The sequence below is a fragment of the Sardina pilchardus genome, chromosome 19 (assembly GCF_963854185.1).
Source record: "Sardina pilchardus chromosome 19, fSarPil1.1, whole genome shotgun sequence".
Classification (NCBI taxonomy): Eukaryota; Metazoa; Chordata; class Actinopteri; order Clupeiformes; family Clupeidae; genus Sardina; species Sardina pilchardus.
Genome location: NC_085012.1, coordinates 2,248,518 through 2,273,456, shown reverse-complemented (window position 1 = coordinate 2,273,456; position 24,939 = coordinate 2,248,518). Strand labels below are relative to the sequence as shown.

Here is a 24,939-nt window from a genome sequence, read left to right as displayed (position 1 = left end):
GATATGAATACTCTCTCACTCTCGCCAAAACTCAAATTCAAATCAGCTTAATTGGCATTACATTAACTAAAGCTGTATCATGGCACAATATGACTCTCTCGCTCTTTCCCTGTCTTCAATACAGCCCCCATTCTGTTCATATACTGTACGCCTCCTCTCCTTTAGCTCACTGAGGTAAGGCAATCTCCCTCAGACAACAGAGATCAAACATGTGTCAGGGACGCCATCTGCCTTGTGTGTGCACTCCTTTTCAATAGACCAGCCTACTCGTTTTTCTGGTTCTGTCTATCGCTTGAGCTCATCTTACATGCTCCTGCCGTGACCTTGGGTTGACTTTGAGAGTGTTGGGTGGAATGCGTGTCAGATGTGTTCATCACCGTAGCTTCTCCTCATCCCCGCCCGGCGTCTCTGCAGCCTGATGGGAGCTGGTTCCACGATTCCCGTTCGCCGTGGTATCTGTGCCACCACATCTCTGCTGGGGGGCACCGGAGGCCCGAGTTAATCAGAGCCACATGAGAGAGAGGGGGGGGGGGGGTTGAGGAACGACGCTATAGTTCAGTTGATTAAATATAGCCCTTTTTCTTAATTTCATTTTCTACTGCTGTTAATGCATTACAGATCGCCATGGCGCTGCCGGAGAGATGCTCTATTGTCTGAGATCCCTCTGCTGCTCTTCATCAACAGTAGCTTTCACCAGCAGAAGAACTGGGGCATTTGGAGCCCGTTAGAGGAGCCTCTGTTTGGACTGACACAATAGAGCAGACCCCCCCACAGACTGCTTTGAGTTGGTTCTCACCCGCCCTGCCACAGTTCACAAGCATCCTAATGACTATGTGAATGTAAAATATATATAGTCCTCCATAGTTAGCAAAGGAATATGTGGAGTGGGTGGGGTGGTAGCAACTGATGACAATGGGTGACTGACATAGCGAGCAGTATTCAACCATTTTTGGCTGTTGAGGATGCATAGCTGACATAAATAACTGACTCCATTGTCTGTGCTCCCAAGACCACTGACCTTTCCCCCGTCTGTCCTTCAGGGAGGTAATTAATCAGCCTCGGTCAGCACGCACAGATGCACACGCGCTAATACTGTAGCCTAGATATCTCTCATTATCTGGGGGTTGTCTCAGAACAGAGAGAGGGGGGGGGGGGGGTCACCATTGGGGATTAACATCCCCCCCCCCCACCCCCCTCCAAAGAGGTTTGTGACTACACCCCTGCCAGTCTGCAGTCTTTGTTACTTTAATGAACTTTGAGCAGATTTGCTTCAAATTAGCGGGTTTACTGGCGGAACCCGTGTGTTTTCGACACGCTTCAGGCGTCTAGCCCTATTGTTTTAGACAGGTAGGCCTAATGCTCCGCACTGACGGGATTTACACGGTCATACCACAAAGCTTCCGTATGGCTATATCTATGTTTTATCAGGGAGTGGCGGCGTAGACACTAACTCCACCGTGAACCGCCTTGGTTAAAAGCAGAGCGGAGATAAGGGACGAAAGACAAACACGAAACGCAAACCTTGCCTTGGTTTTTATAGCGCAGAGGGGAAGCCAGACGCTGCTCTGATTTCACAACCCAGATACGCTCCCGTAGGTTACAAGTTCATCACTTCCGCTCCTGTTTACTTCGCGTTCCGGTGGTGTTCTGTCGGCCGTGAGCATCACGCTTAAAAGCCCTCACGAGCTGTAAAAGTACCGCACAAGAGATGCATTGTGCTTGACACAGCTCAGGGCCTAAGTGCACCAGGGAGGCAGCTGCAAGTTTTTATCGCACACGCATGAAGTAGCCTAACCGTGTTGTGGACCAATAAAAATAATAATAAAAAAACTTAATCATGAGTTGTGGGCTATGTTACTAGTCATTAAGTTACCCTTGAAACCTTTCACCCCTGTGTACTGTACATGTAGGCGTGCTGCAATTGTCCCCATTTCCAGTTCGACTCATGTGGTCACGCTCGTAGGCTCGGATCCTAATAATAATAATAAAAAATAGGTCTCTTGTTTACGTGGCTCGTGGCGCGAGGGTTTTTTTGGCAGTGTCCCAGAGCCTGTTCCGAGGGATCAACGTAAAGCCCCATTCCTCCCAGTAATCCTATTCCTCCAGTAATACAGGGCCCCGGGCACTTGCCCAATAGTAACCCCACCCGCCCGCCCGCACGGCCAAGTCAGAGATGGCGCTCTGGGTAGCGCATGTAGTGCTCACTGTCCCTCAAGGGCCATCACAGGGACCCCCTTAATGAAAACTTAAGGACCACTAAACCAGTCACACAGCACCAGCTAATGTGGAGCATAAATCACTTTAGTTTGATGGGAAGTCTCTCTCTGTCATTTTAGAAACCCATAATGTATATGATTGACCTCTCGCGACCCCTTGAAGTTGTCTTGTACCTTAGCTGACCCTAGTGACAGCCTTTAAGGTCAGCCCAGCCTTTGTCTTGCTCCATAACGGCGTGCACACCAGCGTTTAATGAAGCATAATATAGGAGGGCAATTTCCACACAGTAATGAAACAGCACTCCCGTTTTATAGCCTGAGAGTGAATCCCCAGAGCCTGCTGCCATTTAGAGACCATCATATGCATGTCTAATGCACTAATTATGATGGATAGGCTAGACTGCCGTGGCCTCGGGAAATAACAACAAGCCGTTAACTTGATGAAGAGTTTTGGTAATATCCATTCATTTATTCGTTTTAGTGCTATGATATCCTCTTTTTTATTTAAAAAAATCTCCTGTGATAACATTTCTTATACAGCCATTTTACAACACAGACGAGGCCATCTGTCCGTCCCCTCCACTCAACACATGGCAGCCAACGGTGGGAGTAGTCCCATCAGCGCTGCCAAACCACGCACACACACACACACACACACACACACACACGCACACACACACACACGCACACACACACGCACGCACACACACACACACACACGCACGCACACACACACACACACGCACGCACGCACACACGCACACACGCACACACGCACACTCACACACTCACACACTCACACACTCACACACTCACACACACACACGCACACACACACACACTTTATTCCCCCTTCCCGCGTATATCTACAAGGCGCCCCCCACCCAGTCCATTCCTCCAGTCCATCTGACGCCATCTCCTCTCCGCTCCTCCGCTGCTCCGCTGGACTCAGCAGGTCATGCGTGCCACGCCGAACTCCAGGCACACACACACACACACACACACACACACATCTCCGCTCCTCCACTGCTCCGCTGGGCTCAGCAGGTCATGCGTGCCACGCCGTACTCCAGGCTGACCGCGGCCGGCTTGGTCTTGCTGCTGCTGAGCGCCTCCTGCAGCTCCCCGTAGCCGTTCTCCGTGCCGCTGCTGCCCTCTACTGTCCGTTTGCCGCCGCTGCGGGCCAGCCCGTCCTCGTCCTCCTCCTCGGCCTCCTGCGCCTCCTCGGCCTCCACCACGGGCTCGTCGTCCAGCCGCTCCTGCTGCGCCTCCTTGCAGCTGAGCGGAGCGCCCAGGATGAGGGAGCGCGGCCGCGCGGGAAGCTTACGCTCGCGATGATGCGCCACTCGCACCTCCAGCGGGGACACACTCACGCCGTACGCCTGCAGCTTCTGGAGGAGGAGAGAGGAGGAGACATGGAGGAGAGAGGAGGAGAGAGGAGGAGAGAGGAGGAGAGAGAGGAGGAGAGAGAGGAGGAGACATGGAGGAGACAATGGGTGCCTCTCATTATGTAGATCAGTGAGAATCGAGGTCTTATAAATGCTGAATGAGTGGCACCCAATAACATTATCAGAGTTTATAAGGATCCATAAGGACCCTGAATCCATAGAGATGGAGAAATGTAAACAGTACATAATTTGTGCGCAGTTTGTGCTTAAGTGTGTAAGTGTGAGTGAGAGTGAGAGAGGGAGCTCAAGCACACGACTCAAACACTCATAATTTGTGCGCAGTTTGTGTGTAAGTGTGCGTGAGTGTGAGAGATAGACACAGGAAGCACGTCGACTCACAGACTCATAATTTGTGCGCAGTTTGTGCGTAAGTGTGTAAGTGTGTGTGAGAGTGTGAGAGTGTGAGAGTGTGAGAGATAGACTCACGGCCTCCAGGCTGCGGACGGTGTTCTCCAGCTCGCGACTGCTCTCCCTCAGGGTCAGCACCTGCTTCAGGATGGACTGCCGCGGGTGCATGGAGCGGTCAAACTGATGGTACATGTTCCTCCAGAATCTGCCGCGCACACACACACACACACACACACATACACACACACACACACACACACATATTTACACTTGTTATTTGCTGCAAAGAATATAAGTAAGGGAAAGCTATAAAGACATACATGTAGACAGAGACAGAGAAGGATATTGAGGAGAGAGAGAGAGAGCGAGAGAGAGCGAGAGAGACAATAGAACAAACAGAAGGAAAAAGATGAACCCACTCCGGTGTGAAGGGAATGTTGGAAATTGAACGTTCTAAAGAACATCTGGGTTCATTGAACTGAACATACGTTCGACCGGACTCGCGTCACACAGAGCAGGTTGTTTGCGCCACGCCCCTTTTTTGGGGAAACAAGCCCTCAGAACAAGCCTGAAACAAGCCAAAGTGAACGGGTGTTGTTCACGGTCACTGATCTATAACGAATAACTTATTATTTATAGATCAGTGTTCGCGGTAGACAGACATGCCGAGGAGTTGCTGTGTGGTTGGGTGTTCCAACCACAAAGCTAAGAACCCCTAACATTAGGCTACACCAAAAATAAATCAGACCAACAAAAACGGAAATCTAGGCTAACACTTGGCTAACACTAGCAGCTAGGCTATCGGCTATGACAGAAATGATCATATGTTGGAATTATCTAACGAACATACTTTACATCCAAGCCTGTCAGTCAACTACACAACATTACAATTAAAATAAGAGGCCAAAAATACAGGAAAACAATTTAGTTATTTACCTGGATATTCAATGAGAGTATGTCCGGGTATGACACTGGCCACTGCTACTGCTAGCAGGCTACTCGGGAGACCGAAGGGACATGTTTTTACTTTGATTGAATTAAGCTTTTGAACGTATTTTTCACGGTCAACGACCAGCAAAGTGGTAATATATTGAGTGGTCCTATTGATTCGTTGTGTTTTCTGTTATCATTTACCCCTACGATTTCGGTACGAATTACGTTTATTGACCCTAATTTGCATTGGAGTTAATGGGAGACGTGGTTTGTTTCCCCCAAAAAGGGGCGGGAACGTTCGTCGCTAGTCAAGTTCCCGGATGTGCCGGTCTAACGTATAGAATTTTAGAATCTTACATTGTTGCAGAACAGAATCTTCAGTTAGAATGTTAAAAAAATGAATCAAGGCCCCAGTCGTGGCGCGACTGGCTGGGGCACCTGCACCGCACGCCGGCGACCCGGGTTCGATTCCCGCCCCGTGGTCCTTTCCGGATCCCACCCTACTCTCTCTCCCATTCGTTTCCTGTCACCCTACACTGTCCTATCTGATTAAAGGCATAAAAAGCCCCAAAAAATATCTTTAAAAAAAAAAATAAATAAATAAATCAAAAGAGGGAGAAGACAGAGAGGCGGAGCGGCACGCACTTGAAGTGGAACGGTAGTGTGGAGGGCTCCAGCACCGGCTGAGACTCCGCTAGAGTCGGGTCATACAACGGGTTCAGGTAGTTGTGCTGCTCGGACAACAGGTGTGCCCACAGAGAGTACGTCTTCTCCTTCAGACTGAACACACACACACACACACACACACACACACACACACACACACACACACACACACACACACACACACACACACACACACACACACACACACACACACACAGAGAGAGAGAGAGTCAGTGGGACACCATAGCAATACATCTGCAGTGTGTGGACTGTGGGGTTCTGTAATGTAAAGCATGTAATGTTGGGCATGTTATATAATAGTGCAAGTCCATCTAAACTGCACAGTATGCACATTAATGCTTTAGGTGACACCATTCGACTACACCGACAGATAAGGTCATGCTTTTTCCTGTGGCAACAACGTTGCATGGTGCAACGCACATCTGCATTGTCAAAGACTCCACTCTCCTTATTGCAAGACAGTGTGGCATCAGAATGAGTTTGAAGGTGCTATTCTGAGGTAAAAGAACTGCACAGTGTGGTTCTAAGGTCTTGGTCACTCACTGCAGGTCTTCCCTCTGGCGTTGGTGTGTGTGTGTGTGTTATTCTGAGGTACAAGAGCTTCAGTGTGGTTCTAAGGTCTTGGTCACTCACTGCAGGTCCTCCCTCTGGCGTTGCGCGTGTAGTGTAGTGTGTGTAGTGTAGTGTGTGTAGAGCTTCAGTGTGGTTTTAAGGTCTTGGTCACTCACTGCAGGTCTTCCCTCTGGCGTTGCGCGTGTAGTGTAGCGCGTGTAGTGTAGTGTGTGTAGTGTAGTGTGTGTAGAGCTTCAGTGTGGTTTTAAGGTCTTGGTCACTCACTGCAGGTCTTCCCTCTGGCGTTGCGCGTGTAGTGTAGTGTGTGTAGTGTAGTGTGTGTAGAGCTTCAGTGTGGTTTTAAGGTCTTGGTCACTCACTGCAGGTCTTCCCTCTGGCGTTGGCAGTTGCCCAGGAAGTTGCCGAACTGGCACGAGTGCACGTGCTCGTGGATCTGGATGAGGAACCACTCGCTGAACTGGAAGGCCTGCGGGAACTGCTCCATCAGCTGCCACACACACTCCAGGAACTGGGTGAAGACCGGGGACACCTCCTTAGGGTCGCCGTCCAGCTGGTCACACCTGAGGAGGAGGAGGAGATCCATAGAGGAGGAGGAGGAGATCGATAGAGGAGGGAGAGGAGATGGATAGAGGAGAGAGAGGAGATCGATGGAGGAGGAAGAGGAGATGGATAGAGGAGAGAGAGGAGGGAGAAGGGATCGATAGAGGAGGAAGAGGAGATGGATAGAGGAGAGAGAGGAGGGAGAAGGGATCGATAGAGGAGGAAGAGGAGATGGATAGAGGAGAGAGAGGAGGGAGAAGGGATCGATAGAGGAGGAAGAGGAGATGGATAGAGGAGAGAGAGGAGGGAGAAGGGATCGATAGAGGAAAGAGAGGAGATGGATAGAGGAGAGAGAGGAGGGAGAAGGGATCGATAGAGGAGGAAGAGGAGATGGATAGAGGAGAGAGAGGAGGGAGAAGGGATCGATAGAGGAGGAAGAGGAGATGGATAGAGGAGAGAGAGGAGGGAGAAGGGATCGATAGAGGAGGAAGAGGAGATCGATAGAGGAGAGAGAGGAAGGAGAAGGGATCGATAGAGGAGGAAGAGGAGATGGATAGAGGAGAGAGAGGAGGGAGAAGGGATCGATAGAGGAGGAAGAGGAGATCGATAGAGGAGAGAGAGGAAGGAGAAGGGATCGATAGAGGAGGAAGAGGAGATCGGTAGAGGAGAGAGAGGAAGGAGAAGGGATCGATAGAGGAGGAAGAGGAAATCGATAGAGGAGGAAGAGGAAATCGATAGAGGAGGAAGAGGAGATCGATAGAGGAGAGAGAGGAGATCGATAAGAGGAGGAAGAGTAGATGGATAGAGGAGAGAGAGGAGATCGATAGAGGAGGAAGAGGAGATGGATCGAGGAGGAAGAGGAGATCGATAGAGGAGAGAGAGGAGGAAGAGGAGATCGATAGAGGAGAGAGAGGAAGGAGAAGGGATCGATAGATGGGTGAGGTCACTGCACAGCACTTCCTTATAAGAAACACACCTCCAGCTTCTTGTGAAATAATCTTATTTGCCATCTACCCCAACATTAGATGAGGGGATTCACACCCTTCTCTTCTCTATGCGTACAATAACCCAACCTCACACTGTTGGCCTAGCTTAGCATAACTCACTGGAGGTGGGTTACACCAGTTAGCCTAGCTTAGCATAAGTCACTGGAGGTGGGTTACACCAGTTAGCCTAGCTTATCATAACCTCACTGGAAGTGGGCTACCCCAGTTAGCCTAGCATAGCATAACTCACTGGAAGTGGGTTACCCCAGTTAGCCTAGCTTATCATAACTCACTGGAAGTGGGCTACCCCAGTTAGCCTAGCATAGCATAAATCACTGGAAGTGAGCTACCCAGGTAGCCAATAGATCCCACTTACCTTTCGGCAAATTTGTGTCCGAAGGAGATCCAGTCTTTCTCGATTAGTACCTACGGGGAGACAACCAACATCAGAGATGATCTCCCATACATGTGCTGGACACGTGCATTGAGCTGCCACCTTGGTACTGAGCCATCAAACACTAGGGAAGTACTGAGCCATCAAACACTAGGGAAGGTACTGCATCTGTATGCACCCGTGTTTACAAGCACACACCACAGGACATCAGGACATGAAGCTTCTGGTGGCCAGACACGTCATCAGAGAGTGAGTGAGTGAGTGAGTGATGAGGCAGGGATGCACCATAAAGCCCTTGATGGTGCGGTAGTATGAGTGAGTGTGTGTGTTTATGAGTGTGTGTGTTGGTGAGGTGTGTGTGTAGGGATGCACCATAAAGCCCTTGATGGTGCTGTAGTATGAGTGAGTGTGTGTGTTTATGAGTGTGTGTGTTGGTGAGGTGTGTGTGTAGGGATGCACCATAAAGCCCTTGATGGTGCTGTAGTATGAGTGAGTGTGTGTGTTTATGAGTGTGTGTGTTGGTGAGGTGTGTGTGTGTGTGTACCATAAAGCCCTTGATGGTGCGGTAGCATGAGTGAGTGTGTGTGTTGGTGAGGTGTGTGTGTGCCATAAAGCCCTTGATGGTGCGGTAGTATGAGTGAGTGTGTGTGTTTATGAGTGTGTGTGTGTGTTGGTGAGGTGTGTGTGTGTGTACCATAAAGCCCTTGATGGTGCGGTAGTAGGAGTGAGTGTGTGTGTGTGTTGGTGAGGTGTGTGTGTGTTTGTGAGGTGTGTGTGTGTGTGTACCATAAAGCCCTTGATGGTGCGGTGCGGTAGTATGAATGTGTGTGTGTGTTGGTGAGGTGTGTGTGTGTTTGTGAGGTGTGTGTGTGTGTACCATAAAGCCCTTGATGGTGCGGTAGTAGGAGTGAGTGTGTGTGTGTGTTGGTGAGGTGTGTGTGTGTTTGTGAGGTGTGTGTGTGTGTGTGTGCCATAAAGCCCTTGATGGTGCGGTAGTAGGAGTGAGTGTGTGTGTGTGTGTGTGAGGTGTGTGTGTGTGTACCATAAAGCCCTTGATGGTGCGGTAGTACCGACTATTAGCCGCAGCTTATACATCGATTTTGCTAAATGTTTTCCTCTATGAGGTTAATACAGGGGGGCAATTAATATGGTGTTAATATGGTTTTGTTTCTTTTAACGTGCATAAAACACTGTCCTGCGGCTTATACACAATGCGGCTTATATGCGGGAAATTACTGTATGAATGAGTGTGCGTGTGTGTGTGTGTTGGTGAGGTGTGTGTGTGTGTGTACCATAAAGCCCTTGATGGTGCGGTAGTATGAATGTGTGTGTGTGTGTTTGTGAGGTGTGTGTGTGTGTGTACCATAAAGCCCTTGATGGTGCGGTAGTAGGAGTGAGTGTGTGTGTGTGTTGGTGAGGTGTGTGTGTGTTTGTGAGGTGTGTGTGTGTGTGTGTACCATAAAGCCCTTGATGGTGCGGTAGTAGGGGTCCATCAGCAGAGCCCCTAAAGAACACACTTGGGACGTGCGGTCCCAGCCGTCTGAACAGTGGACCAGCACGCTGGCGCCCTCTACTGTCATAGCCTGAAAAACACACGTCATGCTCAGCCTAGGTGTGTACACACGTAATATAGTATGTATCAAATTCCTGGTGACATAACAGTCATAAATTAAAAATATAATTCACAATTGTGGATCAACGTGGGAAATAAAACCCTTTTGTTCAAAGTCCACTCACTACACAGTTCAACCTTTGCTCCTGTGAGTGCAGTTCAAAACTGAATTGGGACAAGTATGGATAAGTATGAATAGTTAAGGTTTTATATTCTTCCTTTCTCTCTTTCCTACTTAATGCAACACGCTGTTTGTCCATTCAGTGCCCCGTTATGAGGCCCACAGCACAGCAGGGAACAAACCTTCATGAGGAAGATGGCAGCATCCACAATGGCTTTGATATGTCTCAGCCAGCCAGAGCCCTCAATCCCCACCAGATACTCCGTAGCAGAGAGAGAGCGCGTTCCCACCACTACAGGAGACGGATTAGAAACAGAGAGAGAGGGGGAGAGGGAGAGAGTGAGAGAGGGAGGGAGGGAGGGAGGGAGGGAAGGAGAGAGAGGGAGAGGGAGAGGAAGGGAGGGAGAGAGGGAGTGAGAGAGAGAGAGAGAGAGGGAGGGAGGGAGGGAGAGAGAGAGGGAGAGAGGGAGAGGGAGAGAGAGAGAGAGAGAGAGAGAGAGAGGGAGGGAGGGAGGGAGGGAGAGATCAATCAGTTGTGCCAGGGCAGGGTACTAGTCAGGCCTGTTTAATAGTCAGCAAGACTCCTCTAGTTGGTCTCGGTCGTGTCTCTGACCTTCCTGCAGCTTCTGAAGACTGGCTCTCATGATGTGGATGTTCTCGATGCCCACAAACTGGAAGCGGATGTTGGAGTAGTTGTCCTCGTTCTCGTAGCCCTTTCCTGCCGCTCGATTGGCCAGAGCGTTCAGCTGTGGCGCCACATCCACGCAAGATGCCAAGTCATCAGGATTGGAACAAGAAATTCAAATGAAAAGTGAAACCATTATCATCAAAAGAAACTGAATCAAAATCAAACCATAACTCATTTACCAACAACAACACCCCCAAACCTAATGAGAGCAGAAGCTTTGAAGAGAAACCATGTTTTTTGTCAAACTTGTTTATATCAAAGTAACTATCAAAGTATATTTCTGAAAGCCACTGCACAGCTCATTTCCTTTAATATCTTTCCCGGGAAGAACCCATAAAGTCAGAACAAAGACGGCATGGCGGATGGCAACATGTGGGTTGTTGTTACAGTTGAGTCATTTCTTCAGAACCTCTTAAGAGACTTCCCTTCGTGTGGTCTTTTACTTTTACTTTTAACACTCAAAGATGCAATAAAGTATGTATGTATGTATGTATGTATGTATGTATGTATGTATGTATGTATGTATGTATGTATGTATGTATGTATGTATGTATGTATGTATGTATGTATGTATGTATGTATATAAGTATGTATGTATGTATGTATGTATGTATGTATGTATGTATGTATGTATGTATGTATATAAGTATGTATGTATGTATGTATGTATGTATGTATGTATATAAGTATGTATGTATGTATGTATGTATGTATGTATGTATGTATGTATGTATGTATATAAGTATGTATGTATGTATCTATCTGGTGGGGAGTGCTGCGGTACCTTGGGCCTGGTGTCCACCACGTAGATGAAGCGGTTGCTGTTGTATGTATGTATGTATGTATGTATGTATATATGTATGTATGTATGTATGTATGTATGTATGTATGTATGTATGTATGTATGTATGTATGTATGTATGTCTCTAGCTGGTTGGGAGTGCTGCGGTACCTTGGGCCTTGTGTCCACCACGTAGATGAAGCGGTTGCTGTTGTATGTATGTATGTATGTATGTATGTATGTATGTATGTATGTACAGTATGTATGTATGTATGTATGTATGTATCACTCTAGCTGGTGGGGAGTGCTGCGGTACCTTGGGCCTGGTGTCCACCACGTAGATGAAGCGGTTGCTGTTGTATGTATGTATGTATGTATGTATGTATGTATGTATATAAGTATGTATGTATGTACAGTATGTAGCTGGTGGGGAGTGCTGCGGTACCTTGGGCCTGGTGTCCACCACGTAGATGAAGCGGTTGCTGTTGTATGTATGTATGTATGTATGTATGTATGTATGTATGTATGTATGTATGTATGTATGTATGTATGTATGTATGTATGTATCTGGTTGGGAGTGCTGCGGTACGGTACCTTGGGCCTGGTGTCCACCACGTAGATGAAGCGGTTGCTGTTGTGGTTGGCTTTGCTGATGGCCTGCAGCATGTACTCATCCTCCAGGCAGCGCGCGCTGAAGCCGGAGAGGGGCTGACTACACCGACACAAGGCTGACTGTGACACACACACACACACACACAGAGTTGGAATATGTAAGTAATCACAAATGAGACTGCAGTTGAACAGGTAGAGTGCGTCTTCAGTAGCGTCAGATTACAGGTTTCCATCTCACATGCTCGTCACAGCACCGCTTCCTCTGGACAAACACATCTGCTAAACAAATGACCCACTGCCTCTTGCGCAATGTTTACAAACAAGCCACCAGATGTACGTAGGAAATGAATGAGTCCAGAACACCAAGTGATGATCAAACACTGGCTTCCTGCTGAGTGACCTGGAGTGACCCGTTCCCATTGCGCCCAATAGGACGCATCTGTGTGACCAGCAGGTGTTTATTGTGCACACATTACCCACACCCCTGTTCAGCCACTCTAATCACTTCTGATAAGCTGCAACAATTCTCTATTTCTCACTTGTGTGTGTGTGTGTGTGTGTGTGTGTGTGTGTTAAAACAAACCCACAGTTCCATTCCTGATATCTGTGTGTGTGTGTGTGTGTGTGTGTGTGTGTGTGTGTCTGGCTCTGCTCTAACCTGTTATTAGAACAGGTGTGTGGAGATTAAAAACAAACAGAAAGCTCTTTAGCTCCTGACCTCAAACAATAGAACACTCCTCAACACACACAATAATAATATGCTCCTGTTCCACTCCTCAACACACACAATAATAATCTGCTCCTGCTCACCTCCTCAACACACACAATAATAATATGCTCCTGCTCACCTCCTCAACACACACAATAATAATATGCTCCTGCTCACCTCCTCAACACACACAATAATAATCTGCTCCTGCTCCTCTCCTCAACACACACAATAATAATATGCTCCTGCTCCTCTCCTCAACACACACAATAATAATCTGCTCCTGCTCTTATACTCAACACACACAATAATAATCTGCTCCTGCTCACCTCCTCAACACACACAATAATAATATGCTCCTGCTCCTCTCCTCAACACACACAATAATAATATGCTCCTGCTCCTCTCCTCACCTCCTCAACACACACAATAATAATATGCTCCTGTTCCACTCCTCAACACACACAATAATAATATGCTCCTGCTCACCTCCTCAACACACACAATAATAATATGCTCCTGCTCACCTCCTCAACACACACAATAATAATCTGCTCCTGCTCACCTCCTCAACACACACAATAATAATCTGCTCCTGCTCTTATACTCAACACACACAATAATAATCTGCTCCTGCTCACCTCCTCAACACACACAATAATAATATGCTCCTGCTCTTATACTCAACACACACAATAATAATCTGCTCCTGCTCACCTCCTCAACACACACAATAATAATCTGCTCCTGCTCCTCTCCTCAACACACACAATAATAATATGCTCCTCTCCTCAACACACACAATAATAATCTGCTCCTGCTCCACTCCTCAACACACACAATAATAATATGCTCCTGCTCACCTCCTCAACACACACAATAATAATATGCTCCTGCTCCTCTCCTCAACACACACAATAATAATATGCTCCTGCTCACCTCCTCAACACACACAATAATAATCTGCTCCTGCTCTTATACTCAACACACACAATAATAATATGCTCCTGCTCCACCAGCAGCACTACAGAGAGCTGCCTCAGCAACTCACTTCAACACAAGACACCTTGGAGGAGAGAGCCTTTTGTCTGTTCTCCACTGGGGCTGGGGGGGGGACACCTTGGAGGAGAGAGCCTTTTGTCTGGTCTCCACTGGGGGTGGGGGGGCAGTGGAAAGACTAGATGACAGATGTGGGCGTCAGAAGGAAGGTTTCCTGCAGTACGGACGCCCCACTGAATCATAATTTCACAAGAGGCTGAAATGTGTTTACCACAGAGCCAAAGAGAGACAGTGGCTCAGCACTGACAGACAGACAGACAGACAGACAGACAGACAGAAAGACAGACAGACAGACAGACAACAAACAGAGTGATTGACTAACAGAGAGGCCAATAATCCCTGTTACATGCTAGAAGGGTTCATAATAGTCTGACAGATTTAGCACATGATTGAACATGATCCCTCTTAACACATTGGTATGGTTCTCAATGCTCAAACAAGCAGACAGTCTGTCAGACTTTTTACTTACTCTCTGCATTTTTGCACTTTACTGTGAAGCACTTTGGTGCGGCTCAGCCGTCTGTAAATCGTGCTATACAAATAAACTTGACATTGACAGAGCTATCCCGTGATGCCGCTGGGTCACACAAGCAGACAGTCTGACAGACAGGTAGAGAGCTATCCCATGATGCCGCGGGGTCACACAACCAGACAGTCTGACAGACAGGTAGAGAGCTATCCCATGATGCCGCTGGGTCACACAACCAGACAGTCTGACAGACAGGTAGAGAGCTATCCCATGATGCCGCGGGGTCACACAACCAGACAGTCTGACAGACAGGTAGAGAGCTATCCCGTGATGCCGCTGGGTCACACAAGCAGACAGTCTGACAGACAGGTAGAGAGCTATCCCATGATGCCGCGGGGTCACACAAGCAGACAGTCTGACAGACAGGTAGAGAGCTATCCCATGATGGCGCTGGGTCTCACAAGCAGACAGTCTGACAGACAGGTAGAGAGCTATCCCATGATGCCGCGGGGCTCCTTACCTTCTTCTCCTGGTAGAAGTACGTGAGGACGGGGAACCGGCCTTTGCTTCGGAACTTGGAGCTGCCCACGATGATAGGCTTGCTGGCAGTGATGGGCACGTACAGGTCTCTGGGATACGTATCACACACCTGCGCACACACACACACACACACACACACACACACAGTTTAATCACTCCCTTACACCAGCACAATTCAGACATGCACAAGATGGCCGCTCCTCAGAGCTTCCTCAGGCCCCTGGTTTGAGATGATTAGAGGAGTGAGTTAGAGGACTGAGTCTCGCTGCTGGTGCTGCTGTGCTCGGAGTGGAACTCAAGTCACGCTCTGACCCTGCTGAGAGCCGCGCTGCTGCGTGATTGGCTCTGAACTAGTGATCACATGACCACGGGCACTCTGGCCACTAACTCTGCTGAGAGCCGCGCTGCTGCGTGATTGGCTCTGAGCTACTGATCACATGACCACGGGCACTCTGGCCACTAACTCTGCTGAGAGGCCGCGCTGCTGGGTGATTGGCTCTGAACTAGTGATCACATGACCACGGGCACTCTGGCCACTAACTCTGCTGAGAGGCCGCGCTGCTGGGTGATTGGCTGTGAGGTGCTGGTCACATGAGGACGGACTCTCTGGTCACTAACTCGGCTGTGATTGGCTCTGAGCTACTGATCACATGACCACGGGCACTCTGGTCACTAACTCTGCTGAGAGGCCGCGCTGCTGGGTGATTGGCTGTGAGGTGCTGATCACATGAGGACGGACTCTCTGGTCACTAACTCGGCTGATTGCTGAGGCTCCAGGGAGCGCTAACTGGGATCAGACGTCTCACTCGGCTCAGCAAGTCAACAACATTCTACACTCGGAATGTTAGCGCCGGAATGGAAACCTTTACACTGTTAATCCTGCCGCATTCTAGAGCGCTGGAAATGTTACATTGACCCTGGTCCATATCACGACGCTGTCTCTGCCCCTGGTCCATATCACGACGCTGTCTCTGACCCTGGTCCATATCACGACCCTGGTCCATATCACGGCGCTGTCTCTGACAACAGGCCATCTAGTGCTAAAAAAATGGCTATTCAGTCGTCAGACAAAGATGGCTCAGGCCAAGTGAGCATCAATGACGATACATGTGTGTAATGTCTGCTAAAGGTCCAGCCCGGCACTCAGCTAGAGATAAAGTAAAAAGATAGGTGCTCTTGTGTGTAATAATGCCTGTTGTATGTTATGTCTGTGGCCTGTGTCTGTTATGCCTGTTGTATGTTATGTCTGTGTTCTGCGTCTGTTATGCCTGTTGTATGTTATGTCTGTGCTGTTTGCATCTTCTGAGAGGACCCGAAGTCTGGCAGTAGAGTTGATGATGACACATATGAAGAGTTCACAAGCAAAACCCTCCAAATACGCCTGACCACTTTTAGGAAGAGAGCGGTATTTAGCGTATTTGAAAGTGAAATAATTTGATTAACGTAATCTCTGTGAGGAGAGCATTCACTCAGCATCGTTATCTCATTTGTGACGGAGGCGGCGTTTAGAGGCCTCTGCATCTGAACTCTTCACGTGTCTCTCCTGAGCTCCATAAGGAGGAGAGGGAGCTGTGCAGACTGGGCTCCATAAGGAGGAGAGGGAGCTGTGCAGACTGGGCTCCATAAGGAGGAGAGGGAGCTGTGCTCTCCTGTGCAGACTGGGCTCCATAAGGAGGAGAGGGAGCTGTGCTCTCCTGTGCAGACTGGGCTCCATAAGGAGGAGAGGGAGCTGTGCTCTCCTGTGCAGACTGGGCCCCATAAGGAGGAGAGGGAGCTGTGCTCTCCTGTGCAGACTGGGCTCCATAAGGAGGAGAGGGAGCTGTGCTCTCCTGTGCAGACTGGGCTCCATAAGGAGGAGAGGGAGCTGTGCAGACTGGGCTCCATAAGGAGGAGAGGGAGCTGTGCAGACTGGGCTCCATAAGGAGGAGAGGGAGCTGTGCTCTCCTGTGCAGACTGGGCTCCATAAGGAGGAGAGGGAGCTGTGCAGACTGGGCTCCATAAGGAGGAGAGGGAGCTGTGCAGACTGGGCCCCATAAGGAGGAGAGGGAGCAGGGCTCCGGCCTGGAGCTAGCCTGGCTATCACCACACTAAACTCAATCTTTTAAGATTAAACATTAGTCTGGAGAGTCTGCACTTTACTCCTACTGCACAAGAGGCGTAACCAATGGGCATAGTTCTAATGACTCTGTACGCTTGGATAGTCCTTCAACCAATCAGGTCAACAATCCAGTGGGTCTTTTGGATAAGCTAGTTTGTGATTGGACCCAAAGGTTGTGGACAGGAAGCAGGGGAGATAGATGTGCAGGTTTCCAGCCTAAGCTGCCAGGTGAAGTCCAAATTCGCCGGCAGGTCAGGCAGGGTTCACCCAGACGAGGCTGGACACCCACCTTGTACTCTCTGTTGACGTCGGTCAGCTGCCACTGGTCGCACGGTACGCCCATGCGCTCGAACTCCGTGGCCAGATCCACCAGCTGCCAGCCTTCCTCCCTCTGCTGGTCATTCTGCTTGGGGTTATAGGAGAAGGCATACAGCTCATCATAGGACCCTGGAGAGAGAGAGAGAGAGAGAGAGAGAGAGAGAGAGAGAGAGAGAAAAGAGAGAGAGAGAGACAGAGAGAGAGAGAGAGAGAGAGAGACAGAGAGTTGGGGTATTAATGGTTGACTCAAAGTGTGACACATTTGGCAAAGGTCAACATCTCCTGCTTGTGGAATGCTTCGACAGCCACCTACACAGACACACATGGACGCACACACACACACATACATGGACACACGGAAGTGAATACCCATACAGAGGCATTCTGACACACACACACACACACACAGCTGTCCGAGCTTAATCACACCATCTGCAGCCTCCCTGACCCCTCAGGCCTGTGTTGTGACTTTCCAAGGACTTTCCTCCATCTCCAAACTCAACAGGACAAAATTAGACTTGCTCCCCCCCCCCCCCCCCCCTCTGCTCCCCCCCCCCTCTCTGCTCTCACCCCCCCTCCTTTGCTCTCACCCCCCCTCTCTGCTCTCTCATCCCCCCCTCTCTGCTCTCTCACCCCCCTCTCTGCTCTCTCACCCCCCCTCTCTGCTCTCCCCCCCCCCCTCTCTGCTCTCTCATCCCCCCCTCTCTGCTCTCACCCCCCACTCTCTGCTCTCTCACCCCCCCCCCTCTCTGCCCTCACCCCCCCTCTCTGCTCTCTCACCCCCCACTCTCTGCTCTCTCATCCCCCCCCCTCTCTGCCCATTCTAATACACCTGCTCCTCATGCTACTCATTCATCTCTCCTGTCTATCTTGCACTTTTTTCTCTTTCTTTCTTTCTTTCTTTCCATCCATTTTTTTATATCTTTGTTCCTTCTTTTCTTTCCTGCAATAATTTTTTTTCTTTCTTTCTTTCTATCCATTCTTCTATCTTTCTTTCTTTCTTTCTTTCTTTCTATCCATTCTTCTATCTTTCTTTCTTTCTGTCTGTCCATTCCCTCCCTCCCTCGGTGTTGCCCCACCTGGCCGCAATACATTTTTCTTTCTTTCTATCCATTCTTCTATCTATCTTTCTTTCTTTCTTTCTTTCTTTCTGTCTGTCCATTCCCTCCCTCCCTCGGTGTTGCCCCACCTGGCCGCAATACATTTTTCTTTCGTTCTATCCATTCTTCTATCTATCTTTCTTTCTTTCTTTCTTTCTGTCCATTCCCTCCCTCCCTGGGTGTGGCCCCACCTGGCCGCAGTAGCCGGAGCAGGGAGCTGTGGACGTCGTGGCAGTCCCTCTCGCGCGGCACCAGGAAGTGCACCAGGCGGAAGTTGCGGCAGGTGATGACCAGCGGGCAGCCCGTAGTGGTCAGCGGGAGCTTCTCCACACAGGCGATGTGGTGGTGCAGGATCTGGGGGCAGCGCAAACAGCACGTGGTCACTGGACTGCATTTATATAGCATAGCATAGCATATTATATTATATTATATTATATTATATTATATAGCAAACAGCACGTGGTCACTGGACTGCATTTATATAGCATATTATATCATATTATATTATATTATATTATATTATAGCATATTATATAGCATTCACTCACGACACAAACAGCACATGGTCACTGGACTGCATTTATATAGCATAGCATAGCATATTATATTATATTATATTATATTATATTATATAGCAAACAGCACGTGGTCACTGGACTGCATTTATATAGCATATTATATCATATTATATTATATTATATTATATTATAGCATATTATATAGCATTCACTCACGACACAAACAGCACATGGTCACTGGACTGCATTTATATAGCATAGCATAGCATATTATATTATATTATATTATATTATATTATATAGCAAACAGCACGTGGTCACTGGACTGCATTTATATAGCATATTATATCATATTATATTATATTATATTATATTATAGCATATTATATAGCATTCACTCACGACACAAACAGCACATGGTCACTGGACTGCATTTATATAGCATAGCATAGCATATTATATTATATTATATTATATTATATTATATAGCAAACAGCACGTGGTCACTGGACTGCATTTATATAGCATATTATATCATATTATATTATATTATATTATAGCATATTATATAGCATTCACTCACGACACAAACAGCACATGGTCACTGGACTGCATTTATATAGCATATTATAGCATATTATATCATATTATATTACATTACATTACATTATATTATATTATATTATATAGCAAACAGCACATGGTCACTGGACTGCATTTATATAGCATATTATAGCATATTATATCATATTATATTACATTACATTACATTATATTATATTATATTATATAGCAAACAGCACATGGTCACTGGACTGCATTTATATAGCATATTATAGCATATTATATTATATAGCAAACAGCACGTGGTCACTGGACTGCATTTATATAGCATATTATAGCATATTATATTATATAGCAAACAGCACGTGGTCACTGGACTGCATTTACAGTATATAGCATATTATAGCATATTATATTATATAGCAAACAGCACATGGTCACTGGACTGCATTTATATAGCATATTATAGCATATTATATTATATTATATTATATTATATAGCAAACAGCACGTGGTCACTGGACTGCATTTATATAGCATATTATAGCATATTATATAGCATTCACTCACAACGCAAACAGCACGTGGTCACTGGACTGCATTTATATAGCATATTATAGCATATTATAGCATATTATATTATATATTATATAGCATTCACTCACGACGCAAACAGCACATGGATACTGGACTGCATTTATATAGCATATTATAGCATATTATAGCATATTATATTATATATTATATAGCATTCACTCAAGACGCAAATAGGACATTATATTTACCTATTTACACACGCACACGCACACGCACACGTACACGCACACGCACACGCACACGCACACATACACACACACGCACACACACATACACACACACACTTCTACTGATCCGATAGTACAAGTACAAGGAACTATATTTCCTGTATGTATGTATATCTGACTGGATGTCCGATGAGATACTGTATACCCATTCATTCATTATGGATAGCACTGAACCAACGGAGACGGGCCCAAGATGAGGCCATGCAAGAGAGGCCTGAACTAGAATGAACTACCTTTCCTGTATACTGTAGTGTAAACACATATATGTTTCCTGTATGTATGACTGGATCTGCATATGCAAGAGAGGCCTGAACTAGAATCAAATATCTTTCCTGTAATATTGGCTTGGCTGCACACAAGAGACAAGAGACTCTTCTGATAGGACAAGTGAAGCCAGGTGAAGTGAGGAGACTTCTTCAGACAAGAATGAGCATTTATTGTTATTGCACACAACAACAAAATTCAACTGCACTTCCCCTGGTAATGACACATAGTATGACAAGCCAACATAGTAAAACATTATAAGAAAAAGACATAAGAAAAAGAGACCTAAGCAATTAACACAGTAATAAATAAATAAGTAAATAAATGATAAAAATTGATAGTAGATAGAAAGTAGCTCAAAGAAGACATAGTCCATAAAGTTTAGTGCAGTATATGGGTCATGCGTTCAGGGTTTTTGTGGCACTTAGATAAAAAAACGAATAAAAAAAAACTGTCTGTAAACAATGTGTTTAGTTATTCAGAGGTGGTGTTCTCCAATTTACTGAGTTGAATGATTTTCCACTCCATTCTAAGCAATAGCTAGAAAACACCACTAAAAATCAGAAACATAATGGTCAAGTCATTTGTGTTCAGCTCCCAATCCATTTGAGATCACTCCAAACTAATAATTATAGCAATGTATGTTAAAACTGGACAGTTGCCAACTTTAGCTAAAGTCCTGTGTAAAATGTCTACATAGGAATGCAAGTTATGTACATAATTATATGACATGAAGAAGGGGCCACAGAAGTACAAGATTACCATATTGAATGAGCTACAACAGTTGGCTTCTAAGAATCCTGTCCAGGGAGTGTTTAAAATGCGCATTGATCTGCATATTCACTGAAACCCTCCAGGATGTCACGACTAGAGTAACTATGGAACAGATTCGACCTTGTGTTTCCCCGACCGCGTACAGACAAATGTGTGCGTGAGAACAGCTCTTTGTACACGAGTACTGGTGAGCAGAGCTTGGGTGAAGTTGCTTTATAAACCTACTTCCTATTACCACAAAAAAGAGCCCTGTCAAGAATCCTTCACAAAAGTGTACACACGAGTGGCACAGCATATGTCAGTTTGTTTTAGGAGAGCGGCACAGCATGTGTCAGTTGGTTTTAGGAGAGCAGCACAGCATGTGTCAGTTGGTTTTAGGAGGGCAGGGAAATGAGATAAAGACACTGTGGCTTCCTCATCTCAGTCAAAAGAGCTGACCGCAAACGGAACCAAGGCTACCCGGAGCGTTTATAGTCCGGAACTGGCTTTTTATTTTTTAAACGCAAATTTCTGGCATTCAGCGAAAGTCCCACTCACAACCCCCCCACCCCAGGGGCCCCGTTCCTCTGGCCAAGCAGAACTGTTCCACTCAGTCTCCCGTTGAAGCCCGCAGCTGTGTGTACTGTGAGAGAGGACAGGAAGTCTAGAGGGGAATGTGTGAGTCAAGGTTCCTGCGTCTGCTTCCGTCAGGAAAACCACAAATTGGCTTTCAGTGTCTTCTAGCTGAGGGTCCTAAACATGGCATTGTAGCGAGTGCTCTTTGGAGCGCTGTTTGGTTTTGGAGCGCTGTTTGGTGGGGCATCTGTTTGTATTGGGCGTGCTGCTCTTTGGAGCGCTGTTTGGTGGGGCATCTGTTTGTATTGGGCGTGCTGAAAGTGATCCGCTGTTGGCAGCCACTGAGCTGGGCAGGCTGAGAGATAAGGCCGGTGCTCTGAGCTGTGATAAGCTGGCCAGTATTGGCCACCGGTCAAACCAGCTCAATGTTTTTCAGGCCAAAAGTGACAGATTAGGTTTGTGACCACACTAATGTAGGCCACTGGCGGACAATTCTATCTCCTCAATTCCTTTATCCACTAATCCCTCTCTCTCTCTCTCTCTCTCTCTCTCTCTCTCTCTCTCTCTCTCTCTCTCTCTCTCTCTCTCTCTCTCTCTCTCTCTCTCTCTCTCTCTCTCTCTCTCTCTCTCTCTCTCTCTCTCTCTCTCTCTCTCTCTCTCTCTCTCTCTCTCTCTCTCTCTCTCTCTCTCTCTCTCTGTCTCTCTCTCCCCTGCAGTCTTTGCCCCACCCCTGTTTCTCTGCAACAGGTTCTGCCAAGCAGGTTACTGTGGCAACCCGGACAGGTATCGCGGTCAGGCATTACTAACCTAATTCCCTCATCTTACAGACACACTGAATCAATCCAACACTGAAGAGGAAGTGGCGAACAACCAAGGGCCCCTCCACCTCGTGCTTCCAAGTTCCGGAACCCTCTGCACACTCATCACAATAGCCATGTCTCTCGCTGGGTGCTCAGCACGGAGAGAAGGGGGGGGGGGAGGGGTCTTTCTTACCCATATCTCCTGAGCGCTGGTCGAGTTGCTCTCCACAAAGATGAGATGGGTGGCGGTCAGGTGGAGCGTGCCGGTGATCGTCTTGTTACTGAAGCGGTCCAGCAACTTCACCTGTTCGACCTGTGAACGGGGAGCACGAGACTCAGCAGGCTTTCTTAACCAGAGATGCAAAAATACTATGCACATACTATGCACGTCAGTATTGTCATTTCTGAAAGGGACAATCAATAATGTAACTCTCCGTAACAGAAACTGAGTCAACTCTGCGCCTATCCAAGAACATTTTCTACTAGTGATAGACAATCATTTTATGAATCCTTGACTATTTCACAATTTAAGCCTTGTCCATCATTAAGATATAAAATAAAAATTCAAAATATAACAAAACAGCATTTTTATACAGAACGCACAACCATGAATGTCACTTGTAACTCCAACACACTGAATATATAGACTTTACACCTTATACTTTACAGTCAGGCTATTTACACCACTCTAGCCTATGGCATGACCTACCCATGTCAGTGACCTTCTTTTAAAAGCTTACTGATGAATACTGAGTCATCATAACGCCGCCAGTAATGACAATGACCTAGCAAGCCAGTGTGTTTTATCCGCACCTTATCTTCTTCACACTCGCAAGTCCCAACCCTCTGCTCTCTAGGCTCCATGGATGTTGAGGTTGCACTTTCCTTTACGTCTCCTAAACTTTCCTTTAAATTCCACACACTGTCACTTACATTTCACTCAGGTGTGCACACCTCCAGCTACCTTCACTGCTCTGCAGGTCTTGACTGTGACCTCATATTTGGACCCATTTTTCTCGTGCCACAGTTCTAATTCCCAGGAAACGCGGCACCATTATAGGAGCACGGCACAGCAAGACATGATGCTGGAAATATCTGCCATTAGTCTCAAGATGCCTGCTCACCCTCTCCATTTGACAAGCCCCTTGTAGTCATTAGCCCTGGGTCTCTTTACTACCACCACATTTTAAGTTCTGTGTGAATTTCTCCATATCAGGATCACTAAAGCATGTGCTGTTAGATTAGGCTACACCTTCAAAACACCACAAGAAAGTACCTCGCCCTTATTTACATCGCATACTTAGTCTAAGTTCAGACAGCTAAATTACTGAATATTAAAGAATTAGGCAGGCAAGACAGAAGGTCAAGGCCTGCATCTGGCACACCCGTGAGTCGGCTGGCAAAGTACCCGTCATTGCCCAATCTGACAGTTTACACATGCAACTGTTATTTTTATATATTTACGTCTCAGCAACCTGCACTGAATCATGGTCTGTGAAGAGCTTGCCACAGCCTACAGCTCCTGCTTTCAGAAACATTCAGATTTCAGAAGATTCATGGTTGCATTGATCATGAACTGAACACACACAGTTACACTGTGTTTTGGCCTGTCGATGACACATCGTGTGACTGAATTAACTGCAGAAAATCTTGGCTGACTGGTAACGCAAGTTGTTTCACCACTGACAGACGCGTATCCTTGGATGCAAATATTACTACGGCTGATGTCAAGAGACAAAAACAAATGAAATGCAAATAACCCTGTACTTATTACCGAACATAAACATCAACATCTAAGACAGCTAACAGACTGTGGGCACAGCAGCGGAATTAGCTGACAGGCTAATTTAATTAGCCAGAAATGTTTCCCAATTTACCTTTGGCGTTCTGATATGCTCCATAGTGGTAGCGGAACTGCACAAACACAGTACATGCAACAGATGAGTAGATGTTGTTAAGGTATACGTTCGCGCATCAGGTGAACAGATGCTGCGACGGAAAAAATACTATAATCCAAGATTGTAGCCACATTCGTTGTCAACATCGATTTGATAGCTAACCAGTTTGCAGCAGCTCCCAACTTCCTACTTGGGCGTTCCCAGAATCCTACCGCCACGTACAGACGACAAAAACACGAGATGCATGATGGATCTTGTATTCTTTCGACTCCATCAAGGGCAGTTTGTTAGCCTCCAAATGAAGGACTTTGGTTTGGTTATGATACATAAAAATATATTGATGAATAAGAAAGAAATCTGCAGAAGTGGGCAAAACTACATATGTCTGAATTGAGCCAAAGACTGGACAGGACAAAGTCCGAGCCCATCTACAATCTTCACACAGGCTCTGATATGTGGTCTCGCGAGAAAAGCGCCAGTCCTCCAATATCCCAGCAACCCTAGGCTTCG

At 47.0% G+C, this 24,939-nt stretch overlaps 1 protein-coding gene across 1 annotated transcript; it reads right to left on the bottom strand.

Moving 5' to 3' along the window:
• Positions 1–2,659: 2,659 nt before the first annotated feature.
• mtmr6 (myotubularin related protein 6) lies at positions 2,660–24,618 on the bottom strand. The gene is made up of 14 exons (XM_062521237.1): positions 24,409–24,618; positions 22,725–22,844; positions 18,424–18,586; positions 17,104–17,261; positions 14,697–14,825; positions 11,922–12,059; positions 10,472–10,604; positions 10,041–10,150; positions 9,583–9,708; positions 8,108–8,157; positions 6,565–6,765; positions 5,591–5,725; positions 4,091–4,217; positions 2,660–3,607 (listed from the first exon to the last, which is right to left on the bottom strand). The coding sequence occupies exons 1-14, from the start codon at positions 24,430–24,432 to the stop codon at positions 3,257–3,259; spliced, it is 1,965 nt and encodes a 654-aa protein (XP_062377221.1). The 5' UTR covers positions 24,433–24,618; the 3' UTR covers positions 2,660–3,256.
• Between the last annotated feature and the right edge of the window lie 321 nt (positions 24,619–24,939).